The 15,737-nt window shown below is 47.7% G+C and overlaps 7 protein-coding genes across 8 annotated transcripts; 4 read left to right on the top strand and 3 right to left on the bottom strand.

The window, feature by feature from the left end:
• The first annotated feature begins 54 nt into the window (after positions 1-54).
• Positions 55-1,910, top strand: SPPG_01329 (uncharacterized protein). Its single transcript, XM_016749651.1, has 8 exons — positions 55-277; positions 344-533; positions 705-829; positions 906-1,046; positions 1,128-1,155; positions 1,212-1,396; positions 1,465-1,660; positions 1,731-1,910. Exons 1-8 carry the CDS (start codon positions 200-202, stop codon positions 1,772-1,774), a joined length of 987 nt encoding a protein of 328 aa, XP_016611916.1. The 5' UTR covers positions 55-199; the 3' UTR covers positions 1,775-1,910.
• Positions 1,720-3,794, bottom strand: SPPG_01328 (uncharacterized protein). Its single transcript, XM_016749650.1, has 5 exons — positions 2,918-3,794; positions 2,715-2,852; positions 2,438-2,653; positions 2,217-2,378; positions 1,720-2,149 (listed from the first exon to the last, which is right to left on the bottom strand). The coding sequence occupies exons 1-5, from the start codon at positions 3,237-3,239 to the stop codon at positions 1,992-1,994; spliced, it is 996 nt and encodes a 331-aa protein (XP_016611915.1). The 5' UTR covers positions 3,240-3,794; the 3' UTR covers positions 1,720-1,991.
• SPPG_01327 (uncharacterized protein) lies at positions 3,543-7,946 on the top strand. The gene is made up of 7 exons (XM_016749649.1): positions 3,543-4,388; positions 4,460-5,169; positions 5,232-6,511; positions 6,569-6,913; positions 6,977-7,249; positions 7,316-7,587; positions 7,652-7,946. Exons 1-7 carry the CDS (start codon positions 4,045-4,047, stop codon positions 7,770-7,772), a joined length of 3,345 nt encoding a protein of 1,114 aa, XP_016611914.1. The 5' UTR covers positions 3,543-4,044; the 3' UTR covers positions 7,773-7,946.
• Positions 7,902-9,243, bottom strand: SPPG_01326 (the record flags this gene model as incomplete). 2 transcript variants are annotated; one of them, XM_016749648.1, is made up of 3 exons in its annotated part: positions 8,011-8,695; positions 8,760-9,011; positions 9,068-9,243. In XM_016749648.1, the coding sequence occupies 3 exons, from the start codon at positions 9,241-9,243 to the stop codon at positions 8,011-8,013; spliced, it is 1,113 nt and encodes a 370-aa protein (XP_016611913.1). The 2 variants fall into 2 exon arrangements, with proteins under 2 accessions (XP_016611912.1, XP_016611913.1); XM_016749647.1 differs by lacking the exon at positions 9,068-9,243 and having other exon boundaries at positions 7,902-8,695; positions 8,760-9,059.
• A 201-nt stretch (positions 9,244-9,444) lies between these two features.
• Positions 9,445-10,816, top strand: SPPG_01325 (uncharacterized protein). The gene is made up of 3 exons (XM_016749646.1): positions 9,445-9,890; positions 9,953-10,375; positions 10,438-10,816. The coding sequence occupies exons 1-3, from the start codon at positions 9,474-9,476 to the stop codon at positions 10,666-10,668; spliced, it is 1,071 nt and encodes a 356-aa protein (XP_016611911.1). The 5' UTR covers positions 9,445-9,473; the 3' UTR covers positions 10,669-10,816.
• Positions 10,817-11,002: 186 nt separating this feature from the next.
• On the top strand, positions 11,003-13,489 carry SPPG_01324 (asparagine synthase (glutamine-hydrolyzing)). The gene is made up of 7 exons (XM_016749645.1): positions 11,003-11,159; positions 11,219-11,307; positions 11,381-11,529; positions 11,603-12,143; positions 12,204-12,503; positions 12,583-13,113; positions 13,169-13,489. Exons 1-7 carry the CDS (start codon positions 11,080-11,082, stop codon positions 13,246-13,248), a joined length of 1,770 nt encoding a protein of 589 aa, XP_016611910.1. The 5' UTR covers positions 11,003-11,079; the 3' UTR covers positions 13,249-13,489.
• On the bottom strand, positions 13,282-15,719 carry SPPG_01323 (uncharacterized protein). Its single transcript, XM_016749644.1, has 8 exons — positions 15,502-15,719; positions 15,331-15,428; positions 15,151-15,262; positions 14,999-15,086; positions 14,348-14,930; positions 14,061-14,279; positions 13,502-13,996; positions 13,282-13,424 (listed from the first exon to the last, which is right to left on the bottom strand). Exons 1-8 carry the CDS (start codon positions 15,642-15,644, stop codon positions 13,414-13,416), a joined length of 1,749 nt encoding a protein of 582 aa, XP_016611909.1. The 5' UTR covers positions 15,645-15,719; the 3' UTR covers positions 13,282-13,413.
• Positions 15,720-15,737: the final 18 nt, after the last annotated feature.

Raw genomic sequence — 15,737 nt, 5'->3', positions numbered from 1 at the left:
AATGCCGCAAGTTGCAGCTGGTTGGTTTATTTTCCATTCTTCAGAGTTAAAATAGGGCAGAAGGGACTGTCACCCTTGGCCTGCCCGGAGTCGAACCGCCCATTACCTACAACAAACGTCTCCCAACGTAGCCCAAAGTCGAAGGTCGACACCACAACTTTTTCTTCTGCACTATCTTGCTGTGTGAACCATCATCGTCATGCTCACCTCTGCTCGTCTCTCGTCCTGCTTCGCACGTTCTGCCGGGTCCCTAAACGTTCGATCGTGGGGGGCGACTGTGCGTGCATCAGTGCTGTAGCGTCGCGTCGTTTCCCAACCAAATTGTTAATCTACTTGTTTACAGGGTCGCTTTCACACCACACCTCGTGTTCTCGATGCTTCCGTCGACCTCAGCAATATTGGCCGAATCGGAGTAGTGGGGGCCGGTCAAATGGGCGTCGGTATAGGATTGGTTGCAGCACATGTTTCCAAGCTGCCTGTCGTGTTGTTGGACGCGAACAAGACCCAGCTGGACAGAGGGTGGAAGTTCATGGGTATGTATTCTAGACGTTTACCATGATTATTTGGGGTTTCTGGGCGGTCCTAGTTCTTTGGGGTCTGCTGAAACTCGAGATGCAAAAACGAAAACAGGCTTACCGCTGTCTGGCAATGGTGGAGCTTCATTTTGCTAGTGTACACCGCAATTAATGTAGGTTCTCGGCCAGATCTCCTCTTGCAGAAAGATGTGTTGAAGGGCAAGATCTCTGAAGAAGAAAAGGAGCAGGCCAAGAAGCGGATATCGGTCACGACGGACATGAACGACTTTAAGAATGTCGACTTTGCAATTGAGGTACGCTCTATCTGAAGGTTCGAGCTCGTCACCTCATGTGTTTCTGAGCGGTTGTAAACTTGGATTGTTCTGTCAGGCTGTAACAGAGAACCCATCTCTCAAGCGTGAATTATTTTCGAACTTGGATAAAATCACACCAAAGCATGCTATTCTCGCTTCCAATACATCGTCAATTTCAATCACCAAGATTGCAGCGTCTACCAAGCGGCCGGATAAGGTATGGCCCCGTATGAGTTTCTTCCTTTGTCGACCTGTCTTTATCCTTATTCTTGCGTTTCTTTGTCGATGCAAAACAAAGGTGATTGGCATGCACTTTATGAATCCCGGTAAGTTCCTCCTGGCACGATGTGCCCCAGATGCGTCTCACGCCCCATCCTTCAAGTCCCCGTCATGAAACTTGTCGAAATCATTCCTGGCCTTGCCACGTCGCCGGCAACCCTCACAACTACTCTGGCGCTTGCGCACGCCATGGGAAAAACGACAACCCAGTCCTCGGATATGCCAGGATTTATTGCCAACAGAGTTTTGATGCCCTACATCAACGAAGCAGTTTTTGTTTTGCAAGATGTGCGTTTTGGCTTAGCGTCGACGCGCTCTCGTTTGCCGCTACTGACAGACGATTCAATTAACGTTAGGGAATTGCCACGCGAGAGGACATTGATACTACCATGAAGTTGGGCACCAATGTTCCGATGGGTCCTTTGACACTGGCCGACTTTATTGGTCTCGACACCTGCTTGTCCATTATGAAGGTGCTTCACTCGCAACTTGGCGACGACAAGTACAGACCAGCTCCATTGCTAGTTAAATACGTCGATGCGGGATTTTTAGGTATCTGCTTCCCCTGCGGTACTTTTTTGCCTACACCGGCATAGCTAATCCGATCATTTCGAATGCTTAGGCAAAAAGACAGGTCGTGGTTTCTATACTTACAGTGCCAAATAGGTAGCTAGAGTTTGGTCATCAAATAATATATTATAGACACACCGGAATTGCCTGCATCTTGTACTCTGATAATATTAAATATGTAACAAACTGAACGCCCTGGTCTTCCTAACAACAGAAAGACCACCGTTCAAACCCTCACAGTCAATGAGGACCTACAGAATGTCTATGAGGTCCAGGGTCCTAGTCATCACTATATAAAACCCATTGCATGGGCCTATTCGATAAAACGCAGCTCCCGCTTGCGCTTGGGCGCGTACTTGTCTTTATGCTCATCCCATATTGCTTGCAGTCCATCAAGATACTTCTTTTGGTATTCAAGGATGACTTCAGTGCTGGGATTTTCGATTTTGGGGCATTCTATGGGTTTTCCAACTGTGAAGGCAAGGGCCTAGTGTCAACTGATTGTATCTCTTTAGCCAAATTAGGCCGTGTTACTTACCAACTGATATGACCGGGCGACGGTACGGCATGATGCCAACATTATACTGGAAGATACCACGGCCAAAGAAAAGCGGCGGAGCAAAGGTCATGTACCGCTGGAACAAAACCTGGATGGTTCTAACCATGGAGCCGGGCGGGTTAGGAACTTGATCCCAGATATCTGGTCATACAAGATGTAAGTACCAGCACAGCCGGCTAGGCGCTAAAAAGAGATAATACCATTCTCTCCGAAAGAAAACACAGGTACAAGGTTTGCACCGTTACGAAGAGCAACCTTGATGAATCCGAGACGCTTCTTGATCGTCAAATCCGCCGTGTAGGGGAACGCTGCTAGCGATTCCGTGGCGCCTCCAACGACAATCATGCAAGAATGACCTGGTCCCTTGTTGAGAATGTTATCGCAGGAGCGTCGACTTACGGAAGAGATACCGAGGCCTGAATATGAAATGAGTCAGAACTGATCCTGCGCGGTCATACAAACGTTGCAAAAGCATACACAGTAAGACTTCACGCCACAAGGGCAGGTGGAAGTTTGTTTGAAGTGTCATCAGACGAAGGTTGATGCCAGGGAATTTCCCAGCGAAATCCGAAGCCTCAGTAGCAAAGTTCGTCCATGCGCCAATACCGATAATCCCTAAAAATGCACCTTCCTGTAAATATAATGAAAATTATCAACAATTATTATTTCAGCAAGCGTACCGTGTGGGTGATAGCCAAACAAGTAATTCTTGCTCGGGTCCAAGTCAACCGTCTTGACCAAGCCTATGGGAAAGTAGTCTTTAATCCACCTCCAGAATGGGAGTTTTCGAAACAGCATAATGCGCCTGCTGCCAGTCTCGGGAGTTGGGTCCAACGCCAAGAAGACAAGGTAGGCGAGAACCCATGGGGTATATTGTGGAGTGAACAAAAGGTAAAAGAAGATGACTATGAGGGTGGGGATAGACAATATCCACATGAGAACAGACGCCGTCTGACGCCGCCTCGGCATTGGGAGGTTGAGAGGAGCCCACTGAACGACCATGATGCAAGTGTTCCAGAGGTGAGTTCGTAGAAGGAACTGGCCAATGAGGAATTTAGGGCGGGATGAGGGTTTGCAGTACGCTAAAGGGACGATGGTTCAAAAGCTGCTCCCTTTAAACGCCAAGAGTGTTGAAAATGTTTCTTTCCAAATTCAAACGTCCAAAAAGTCAACGCCAGTGTTGGAACGGCAAAAGGAGTTGAAATGCCAAATTACGAACTTTTTTCGTTGACCATTTCGGGCATAGCGCGCTCCATTTGGGAAATACGGCGGATTCCGCTTCGACTTATTTTTTTATTTTCTTTCACAGCTTGTGTGTGTGTGGTTTTTTTTATAAAGAAAATATGGACGATGAAGATATTGGACTGTAAAAAAAACGAGTTGCGTTTAGGTTAGATGCATTCTGTTTAAAAAGGTCATGAACGGGAATGTAAACATGAGCGGGTGATATCGGCGGAATATCGAATACAAGATGATGGTGACTGTTAAAACTATCGTTTGCAAGAAACAAGTCTATGCAACTGTTGATCCCTCCGATATCCCTCAGCGATTGAAAGTTCTTTGGGCTTTTTCAATGAAACAACGAGTTTTATTTATAGTGACAGTTGCAGGTGGCTGTGCAGATAGCGAATCTTTCATTCGCAACCAGCATGCAGATTAGCAAAACACTCCCATCATGACGCATAGCTAGATAGATACAAACGTCACTCATTCACGCACACGACAACACACAAAGACAAAAAGTTGCCGACTGTCCTGATTAGTTCCAGGGAAACGTGCAGGCGAATTCGCACACTGCAGGTCGCCAATGTCATTGCACCCCAAGCACCTCAATGGTTCTCCAAGACGAACAGAGAACACATTGCTGGAAACCTCTGAATCGCATTATTCAGTCCCGCTCACAGCGGCCTATCTACTAGAGGCGGCTGCAGCCAACGACAGTGACTCGATTTCCACCAGCGCATACCAGCAGAAAAAAACGGATGGTAGTCCCGCAAGTGGTGGTTTGCCCCGCTCCGCGTCGTTCAAAGCAGCTCTGAATGACCCACAGCTATCAAAGTCGCTTCAGGATGCGACTCCAAAGCGCTCATATGATGACCCTCACAGCCCTTCCAGTAACTCAAAGGCGAGATTTGAAAGATCGGTTAGACGGTGCGTTTACTTGGAAAAAGCTGCCCAACCGTTCGTAGATATTAAACATGGTCGTGTATATCTATCAATAGCTATTATTACCAGCTCAGCGTCGGGTGTGGTGATACATCATGCGCTCATAAACTGTGTGCTTCCTGTAAACTGGGACCGCGGTTAACGCCCGATGCCTCCGCCATCATGGCAGTGCAGCTCGCCTCACGCCCGCGCCTTTTCTTTTGCCCCCGTATCCCGACAGATCCGCCAGCGCCCCGTGGACCTCCATTCTCATCGCCATCATCGACACCACGTAGTTCTCCCTTGTCCAGTCCGCGACCATCTCGGAAAGGATCACCATATCCCGATCATACAACAGGCGATCCGCGATCCAGTATGGATGAGGATGAACCATCCTCGGATCAGCTCGACGGGGAATCTTCTCCGTCAAGTACCCTACCATCGCGACCTTTCTTATCGTCATTACTTGCATCTTCCCCCTTCGCATCTTTATTTAATCCCTCCGGCGTGGAATTAGGCTCATCAACCTTTAAACGATCGCATTCTACAAGTGAACTAGATGATGTACATCACGATGACAACATATCGCAACCAGCTTTTGATTCTTCACCAACCGATGCTATCAAGGAACAGAATGTCCTTCGACGAGGCTTATTCACCTTTGACGATGGCAGCGTTTTGGGTCTGAGACTGTTGAGCAAACTTACCACCGACCACGCAACATTGGATAAGTCAAGCATACGTAGTAGATCTTCAACAGACCTTCCAAGCTTGGGTTCCATCTCAGGTATGCGTGATCGATGCGGAGTAAGGTTACGCACTCTTATATAATGACGGTTTATGGTTTAGACCGGTTCTCAGAACCACACTGTTCGTCCACATCGGGCCAATGCACCCCAGTAGCATCGATATCTCGCTCAAACTCTAGCGGGTCTCTGCCAGAAACCGACACATCAACTCCAATAAAGCCACGCACTGGCTCCCCACTCAGATATGTCACTAGGGCTCATGATCTTGTCTTTAGTCCGGCGATTCCGGTCACCGCTCATGGCCATGAACAAGATGCGTCAAGTGGGGACGAGGAGCCGCAACTAAGTCTACAGTATCTGACTCTGCCATTGCTTAAATCCGCCGTCGCTACCTATCGATCTACCGCGGTTGAGCCGAAATTGCATGAGAATGGCTCGGGTGGAGATGATAGACTCCTGGGAGATCCACGATTTCTTGTCAATACGCTCCGAACAGTCTTTTCTGATAGTGATGCTCTAAATCGAAGTTTTCTGGCGGAAACTGAGACAAGGCATCCTTCGGGTCTTGATATATCTGCTGTGCGAGAGGCCTACGAGCTAATTCTCGATGTGCAACCCCGCAAGACATTTCTTATCCCCTTTGTAAACGCGCTCGAGATCCTGCTGGCGAGATTACAACTCAACCTGCATCGTCTGCAGGCTGGGGAACCGCAGAGGTTGAGGCAAATCTTGATTTTGCTCGAAATTCCTCTGCTTTCAGATAGATCTTACCATGATTCTTTGCTCAAGAAGCTTTGCCTCATCCTCGGAGCTTTGCGAGCAAAGAGTCGATCCGTTTTGATAAATTGGTATTCAAGATATGACCGAGAAGGATTCGAAAAGGTCCTTAAAGTGTTTCATCGATATCTAGAAGATCATTTCCATCCTTCCCCACAGCCGGATGAAGCACTAGTAGCAGCTGTGCGAACTCTCAGCATGCTATACCTTGCGAATGAGAATGCAAAGAATGGGCACATTGTCCCTGTTTCTGCGTTTTACAGCGAATCCCTCAACCGTAAGCTTAACTTCAAGGACGAGTATAAAACATGGAAGCGGACACTTGAAAATCCGTCGCAGGTCACGCAGTTTTCGTATTTCAATTATCCATTTCTTTTTGATCCTACTGCAAAGACCCGGATCATGCATATCGATGCAATGGTTCAAATGTCGTTGGAATTCGAGGACGCCTTTGTCCATCAAGCGCTGGTGGTCCATGCGCAGAGATTTTTGCAAGATTCGCCATCTGTTGTGCAACTGGAGCACAATTTAAAGCAGGCAACAAATCCGTTCCTTGTATTGGAAATAAGGAGACAGCATCTAGTACAAGATGCCTTAGACCAGGTCAGTCTCTAGGCTGCCATCCTTTGTTGCATTGTTATTAAAATTGGAAACCGGTAGATACGCAAGAAGGGGGCCGACCTAAAAAAGCCACTCAAGGTGCGGTTTATTGGGGGCGGGGAAGAAGGAATGGACCAGGGCGGCGTTCAGAAAGAGTTCTTTCAAGTTATTGTGAGCATGCTCCTCGACCCCGCATACGGCATGTTCCTATATGACCAAGAAACTCGTTACTGCTGGATAAACGGGGCGTCCTTGGAATCCGAGAAGGAGTTTGAGCTTGTGGGGACGATTGTTGGACTGGCACTTTATAATGGGGTGATTTTGGATGTCAACTTCCCCAAAGTCTTGTACAAGAAGCTTTTGGATGAGGCGCCAACACTGGAGGACGTCAAGGATGCGTGGCCGGTATGTGGCATAGTGAACAGGTAATTTTCGCGTTGGACTCTCTTTAATTTTGGCCACTATTAGACTCTAGGAAGGGGCCTTCAGCAGCTTTTGGAGTGGTCTGACGGCGACGTTGGAGATGTCTTCTTGCGGACCTTTGAAATCTCTTATGATATATATGGACAGGTCAAGCATTTTCCGCTTGTAGAAGGAGGGGAAGATATTTTGGTGACCAACGATAATCGGAAGGAATACGTGGATTTGTACATTCATCATTACGTGGTGGAGAGTGTGCGGCGTCAGTTTTCTGCTTTCCGAAGAGGCTTTCACAAAGTGTGCGGTGGAAATGCACTAAAGGTAGGTTGAAAATGGACTACTCTGATAATTTTACCCAAGATGGTCCACTGAATCCCTTGTCCCTAGATGTGCCGTGCGTCGGAATTGGAGCTCATGATTTGTGGCACATCCACGACTGATCTCGATTTTACGGAACTGGAGCAAGGTGCCCAGTACGACGATGGATACGGACCCGATCATGAAGTCATTCAATGGTTCTGGGAGATTGTACACTCTGATATGGAACTGGAGCAAAAGAAGAAACTATTAAATTTCGTGACGGCGAGTGATAGGGTTCCTTTAAAGGGTCTTGGTGGATTGACGTTTGTCATCCAGCGGAACGGACCTGATACTGACAGGTTTGTGGCAGGCGCGAGCGCAACTGACTGCAACCACAGCGTTTCTCACACCTTTTTGTCTTAGACTTCCCACTGCACTCACTTGTTTTGGAAGACTCCTTCTTCCCGAATACAGTGATAAGGATAAACTAAGAGATCGGTTGGTGACGGCTATTGAGAATGCAAAAGGGTTTGGTCTTGTCTAGAATAGTCTAGGATATCTGCATAGGTTGTGCCCATCATACGTAGCATATTTAATTTTCTAATACGGCATCTGATACAGAAGGAGAAGGCTTATAAAGGTTGTAAAGGTGGGCCATGGGCTCTAATAAAGATCTTGAGGAACGTAATACCGCATGTGTATTACTTTTAAATATTGAGTGATATGATGCAAATACATAGTCTACGCTAACTGTCTAGACAAATCTTCACGATAATGCATACTCAGTAAAGCAAGAAGGCGCTTGCAATTCCGCCAGCAAACATAGCTGCAACCGTAACGATCGACGCCAGACTCAACTGAGCAATTCCACTAATTCCGTGTCCGGACGTACACCCACCAGCCATCCTCGCCCCGAACAGAAGCATAGCCCCACCAATGACACTTTTAATAGGCGATGATCCTTCTAAGCTGCGATTTAAAGGCCAAGCGCCGCCTGTATACGCCGACAAAAATGAGCCGACTATGACACCAGAGGCAAAGAGAAGTCCAGTATTGGATGTGATGAAATCTGCGTACACTGGGGCATTCTTTCGCCAATTCTTGTCAATCTTGGCAACCACGCGGGATGCAAGTTCCATGTAACTGCCAGATGCACCAATTGGAGATCCACAGAGGGTTACCGAAGGAAATTGGAGCAACGCAACCAAAGCACCCCCAGCAATGGGACTCCACGCTAGCGACGTGAGACTTGATGAAGTGCTGCTGAAGGACGCCTGCGAGATGCGGTTCTGGTATGCTGATATAACATTGTGGGACCATGATGTCATGCTGTGAAGGACATATACTGCGGCTATGAGGGCACTTGCGGTGATGGTGGAGGTGAATAGAGCATTGTGCTTCAATGCACCGTCGACAGTTTTCACCGGGCTTTTCTTTCCAAAGGTTGGAAATGAGGTTTGGATCCATCTAACGATATCAGTGTATATGAGTGCGCGCCACCACTGACATAGAAATACTCCATCACGCTCACCTAGCGATATATCCATAAGTAATCGACGAACCGAGAGCGCCAACAAGAACGTAAACAGAAGATCCAAGTCCTGCTCCCAGCTGAACAAGGACGGTTCCAGGACACGCTCCACTAAGAGCCATTCCCGCACCCAATAAACTGCCGCCTACAATGTTTGCACCGTACTCTCCTAGCACAGAAAGTCCTGCCGAAACAGGTGGTTTGCAAGATCGCTTGCGCACGCCCGTCGCCTCCAAAATTGTCACAATGATCCTGTAGTCGAGATGGACATGAGAACGCGCAAAGAAAGTATACAAGTAGCAACTTACGTTCCCCCAGCCGCAGCAGTAAAAAACATTTGCCCCATTGTCCACTGCCGCAGCAGCATCTGGTTGATGATAATATCTGGGAGATAGACTTTGCTCTTCTCGAGAGCGAGACCGAATACCGCACCCAAGGCGACATTGCGAGCGCCCGTCATAGAATGAGAAGCCGTCTTTGACATGATTTAAATGCAGTGTCGTAAAACAAAAGCTTACTTCTACCTATTTATGATGGCAACGAGATTTGAAATTTCAAGTTCCGCGGGTAATCAGAGTGTGGGGTAGTTGTATCCATAATTGTGGGGTACTCACGTGTGATTAGTCAGTCTGGGTCTTTTGCGGGGAATGAAGCCTCGGAGTGTTCCTCGGATCCGTAAACTGGGGGTGATTCCGAAATTCAGCGTAGGTTGCCATGCTTAAGCAGTCGCACATGGTCAGCCACCAGATTGGAGTTGCGGCGTGCGGACAATCTATACTCCTTGGATTTCGTCTGTTGGTACACAGTCCTCGTATAAAGCAGGTAGCACTTCTTCGAGGGTATCCGACGCAACCTCTTTTTCAAAGAAGGTCAAGTACATGCCATTTGCACAGAACGACTAAAGCTGCCATGGGATCCCCAACTGTTCACACCTTCTTTGACGGCGTATCCTCAACGTGCACATATATTGTCGCAGATGTGGCATCCCGAGAGGCTGTCATCATTGATCCTGTGTTAGGCTTCACAGTCGAAGGCACAAAGATTGATACCAAGCTGTCCGACGAACTACTTGCATTCGTTGAGGAGAAGCAGTACAACGTGGTGCGCATCTTGGAAACCCACGCACACGCGGTACGCGTCCGAATTGCATGGACCCATGTTATAGCAGTTGATCTGACTGCCTTGATTTCTAGGACCATTTGACGTCAGCGCAATACCTCAAATTGCGACTGGGAGGTTCGGTTCCAGTGTGCATTGGAGAAGGGATCACGCAGGTGCAACGCACCTTTGCCAAAAAATATGCCCTGCCGCCGTCTTTTCCAACTGACGGATCGCAATTCGACTGCCTCCTGCGTGACAATGACACCTTCAATCTTGGCACCGCCACCGTGCGTGCCATTGCTACGCCTGGGCATACACCAGACTCCATGTCGTTCCTCATTGGCGATATACTGTTTTGTGGTGACTTGTTGTTCATGCCGGATGTAGGAACTGCTCGATGTGATTTCCCTGGAGGGTCCGCAAAGGACATGTACAAAAGCATTCGCAACATTTATGCCCTTGCCGAAAATATCAAAGTCTATGTGGGGCATGATTATGCTCCGCCTGGACGTGAGGTACGTTTGACAAGCATCATATCAGCTGTAATTTCCAGTAGTCACAGTAACACTATGTATAGGCCTCGTGGGAGAGCACGGTTGCCATTCAACGGCAAAACAACAAGCAGATATCCGACAAGGTGACAGAAGAGGAGTTTATTGCATGGCGGGAGGGACGCGATTCTACCTTAGGGCCGCCCCGACTTTTGCATTACTCCCTCCAAGTCAACATCGCCGCCGGTCATCTTCCAGAGAAGGAGGGGGATGGCAGATTCTTCAAAGTTCCAATCAATTCAGTTGTCGAATTTTGAATTCCTTAGCAATAGTTTTGCCGGTTCTTACAACCCCACATTCCAATTAGAATATTGATCCCAAATCCACATCGTAATATCACGGCATAATATCTTGTCCCAAATCATTCAATCAATTAGACGGTCCGATACATTGCCCAAACATCACCCGGTAGCGTCCTTCTCCCAATGTCATGTTTACCAAGAAGAACGAAACCTTTTGGCAACAAGCCCTTCAACACCGCCTGGAGTAAGCAGATTGCTAAGCGTCGCGCCGATGAAACAAGCCAATCATTAAAGGCTAAATGACTCACTGATCGAGATGGTGAAGCCACTCGCTGGTTTCGAAAGTTGGCTTGTCGCGCTGCGAGATAAAGGGTGCGGTTCTTGGTCTCATCCCCATCACTTTTATTTTTCTTTTTTGACATCAAGATGTGTGGGATATTTGCCGTGTTTGGCTGTGGCCAGGATACTGATTCTTTCCGCCCTCGTGCGGTGCAACTAAGCAAAAAGTAAGAGCAAGAGGCATCAACAGAGTTGCGGCAAAGGACTGATCTGTCAATCGTCATAGGGTTCGCCATCGTGGACCTGACTGGAGTGGGGTCAAAGTCTGTGGGAACAACATTATCTGCCACGAGCGATTGGCTATCGTTGGTGTCGGTGGGTATACTGTTTCGTTTAATATGGGAAAGCTATCTAGTTCAACATATATCTAAATTCTCTTTGCGAAAAGAGAGTGGAGCCCAACCGCTCACTAACGAGGACGGATCCATCATCTTGACCGTCAACGGAGAGATTTACAACCATGTTACGCTACGTAAGCTATTGAAAAAGCCTCACAAGTTCCAGACCAACTCGGATTGTGAGATCATTTTGCACTTGGTATGGATCTCCAGCCTTATTCGCTGATGTGGATCCAATCTGAGTTCTTACCTCTTTCTGTTCTTTTCGGTAGTACGATGAGATGGGCGTGGAGCTCTTGAACCACCTCGACGGAATGTACAGTTTCGTACTTTACGATCAAAAGAAGGATCTGTACATCGCTGCTCGCGACCATGTCGGCATTACCACTTTGTATCAAGGCTGGCGCAATGAAGACAACTCTGTGTGGTTTGCATCCGAGATGAAATGCCTGAACGAAGATTGCGATCGTATTATCGCCTTCCCACCAGGTCACTACTACAACAGCAAAACCGGAGAAACCATCCAATACTACAAGCCAGAGTGGTATGGACACATTGCTGCGGGATATCCTAGCCTTGACGATGAGGAAAAAGCATTGTCACCTGAGCAGGACAAAGAGATGTACACGGCCCTTAGAACGGCACTGGAGAAATCTGTCAAGAAGCGACTCATGAGTGAAGTGCCCTATGGTGTGCTGTTGAGCGGCGGCCTAGACTCGAGTCTGATCGCTTCGATCGCGGTGAGACAAAGACGTATGGAGGAGTCAGGATCAGTGAGCTCCAACGAAGAGGATGATGATGATGACATCAAATGTGAGCAGGTTGAAATGTGTCAACTTAGTGCTGCAACTGACACATCCATTCCGCTTGCAGCTGCATTTTCTTCATCATCTGCATTCCCTCGTCTCCACTCCTTCTCTATTGGTCTCCCGGGATCGCCTGATCTTAAAGCTGCCCAGCGAGTCGCTGCGTTCCTTGGAACTGTACATCATGGCTTCACATTCACTGTCCAAGAAGGTCTGGATGCAATCGAAGAAGTGATTGAGCACTTGGAAACATACGACGTGACGACGGTCCGTGCTAGTACTCCAATGTACCTTTTATCCCGAAAGATCAAAGCCATGGGCGTGAAAATGGTCCTCAGTGGAGAGGGCTCAGATGAGATCTTTGGAGGTATGTATCTAACCAGTATGATCAAAATTGAACGATGGAACTCGCGGTCTCACGCATAGCTTTTTTGTTGTCATTTTAGGATATCTATATTTCCACAGCTCCCCGTCAGCACAAGCACTTCACCATGAATGCATCACCCGTATTCAGAACCTTCACACATCTGACTGTCTTCGCGCCAACAAGGCAACCATGGCGTGGGGTCTTGAAGCCCGCGTCCCCTTCCTTGACAAAGCATTCCTCGACGTTGCCATGCTGCAAGTTCCCGCCAACCATAAACTCTCCCGTCGCGCACCGTACAATCATGAAATTGAGAAATATGTGATTCGTAAGGCGTTTGATAACCCCGAAGATCCTTATCTACCCGACGACATTCTCTGGCGCCAAAAGGAACAGTTCTCAGATGGTGTCGGATACTCTTGGATTGACTCTTTGAAAGACAATGCTGACAGCAAGGTGTCAGATGAGGACTTTGCAAAAGCCACAGAGCGCTTTCCCCACGACACTCCCACGACAAAGGAAGCATATTGGTATAGGGAAATCTTTGAGCAGAAGTTCCCACAAAAGGCGTGTTTGGAGAGTGTAGTCAGATGGATTCCGAGAAAAGACTGGGGTATGTTGCTTGTAACCCGCCATGTCGTCATTCCACCTCTAACTTGCTTTTACAGGTTGTCCCGAGGATCCCTCTGGTCGTGCCCAGAAGGCTCACAATGCAGCCTACGAGAAGGCGGCCAATGGTACTCATTAAATGTCTGACATGATGGATGTAGATAGAGAATGACGGAGTCTTGGATCTGGGATTTTCTCCATACTCCTGCAACTATATGCGAAAGTGACGGTGAATCACGATTTATATACATTTGCTGTACATTCTGTTTACAAATCAGTCACGTCTTGCTTCAAGTTTCGTTTTTCACTTGCGACCTGTTTGAAACATACATGATACATAAATGTGAATATGAATACCTTGCAAAAAGGAGGGGAACGACGTAATGGCATACCAATTTTGAACCATTTTGGTTTCTTATCCACCTTGGCGTCCTCCATCCCAGAGCCCGGTGACCTTCCAAGTCCTGCATCCCTCTGATCTCCGTACAATCCCTGCGAGGAAGACCCTAAAGACTGACCATTCCCACCCAAAGTTCGCCCACCTTCACCACCATTCCCACCAAGACTAGGTAACCACTTTGCTCGCTTCTTGCCGTTTTCGGTCCCTTCCTCCTTGCTAATTCCCACGCCGGCCAACCCGCCCACTTCATGACTCGTTGTTCCCGGCAAATCCTCCAACCGTCCCAACCATTCATCATTGAGGTATCCCTCGCTTGGCGCATGCTGCTGATCATCCCATTTGAAATGGATCAACACGGCGGGCGCGAGATTCGCTTCCCAAAAGGTTTGATTCATATCCAGTGGTTTGAACGGCGGTGTTGTGTAGAGTGTATAAGGACGGGATGGTGTTTTGAGAAGCGGGTTCAAAAGCGTTTTCAACGTTGATACTGAGGGTTCAGGGGAATCAGACATAATCTGTGCACACATAAAATTTTATTGAGCAGTACTTACACTTTTCCATACTCAAACACCGAAGTTGAACCAGCGTCCAATCCCCAAACCTGATTCTCACCATCGTCTTTGGATACCGTTGGCGATTCAACTGTAATTCCCTTTCGCGCATTTGTCTGGTCATCAGAGGGGCGTCTGGGTTTGTGTGCCGGGCGTGTTGGGCAAGGAGGAGCTTGAGTTCAGTAGGTGTAATGTCGTAAAAAGACTCGGGAAGGTCGACTAGATGGTTTGGTAAAGATGTTTGAGTGTTCAACCATGGACTGTTTTTGCAAATGAAAATAGCTTACATTGTGGGTATGGAGTTCCTTCGGGTGGTGGACGGAACGCCCGAATCTCACGGTCAAATTCGAGGGATTCTGGTTCCGATTCGGGGAGAGTATCTCTTTGTTCTGTGGGAGGCGACGAAGGTCTGGACACAAGGACAGGGGGAGACATTTGAGCGCCTGTATCAACGTCAACTGGTGGGATGGACACGTAATCGGCGTCTACATCCATTAGGGACGTGTCACTTGATGATATCTGAACAAAGGATGGGGGGGTGAAGTCGGAAGCCGCCTGTGGTTCTGTTTGGTTTTGAGGGAGAGTTGGCATGACGGGGGGTGGAGCATGGACCTGCGGTGCTGGCTGCACAGAAGTGGGGGCCGTCTCCGGGTTTGGTGCAGACAGATGTGGATGTGCCACGGGGGCATCGGGTGACGGCTTGGTCGCTTCAATCACCGCTTCGTCATTTGTGGTAACCTGCTCAGCATGTTGCATCGCATCCTCCAAACTGAGGCTGGTTCCCCGTAATAAGACGCGGACGACACCATTTCCAGATGTTAGGCCAGCCTTTTGTAATGTGGTGTTCTTCAAAGATTCAATCGTCGAGAACTGAGCAAGCCCACACATTAAAATGATTGCGAAAACAAAAGAATGACATTACATATTTTGCTTCATACCTCCTTATTCATCAGTACACAAACAGGCATCATGTATACTGGCTTTTTCATCTTGTTTTCAATATTTGTTCGTTTTGTCAAATTAATCCTATTGGAGGCATGTTTGAGTTCAATCACATGCAAGTTGCACCTAAACCTCTGCTCATTCTTACCCATCCCTTGTTTCAAAATGCACCAGAATATTCCATAAGGTAGTTGATGCTGGAAACTTGTCAACCAGCCGAGTTCCATCAGGTGTTTGCAGTGCTATCGATATAGGACCAGCTACAATAGATCACGCAAATATTAGACACCTACGCCCACTTTTGATTATAATCCAGAGACAAGCCTACCAGGTCCATTTTTAATAGGAACCAGACTTAATTTAGCCCCTTGAGCCAAATTCGCAAATCGCATCGACAGTGATAAATCAAGATTATTCTTTCCGTGTCTGGTAAAGCAGAGATGTTTCCAATGAATATAACCATTAGACTATCCCGAAGAGCGAACAAGCATCAGCCTACCGTAACCCAAAGCCCTCGGCATTGCCCAATCCCCATTTTTCCACTGCCGTATCCACCAAGTGCTTCAACGGTGTGGCCGGTGTAGTCTTGAGCGTGAGCTTTTTAAACGCTTCTGTAGGGTGATCGATTGTGACTGTAGACATATTTGTCAGTCGTGCTCGTTTTGAAAACGACCAAGATAAATGCGAAGGGATAAAGAGGTGGTGGACAGATATCGCAAAGTGGAAAGCTTGCAG

The sequence above is a fragment of the Spizellomyces punctatus genome (genome assembly GCF_000182565.1).
Source record: "Spizellomyces punctatus DAOM BR117 chromosome Unknown supercont1.2, whole genome shotgun sequence".
Lineage (NCBI taxonomy): Eukaryota > Fungi > Chytridiomycota > Chytridiomycetes > Spizellomycetales > Spizellomycetaceae > Spizellomyces > Spizellomyces punctatus.
This window is presented reverse-complemented; position numbering and strand designations above follow the sequence as displayed.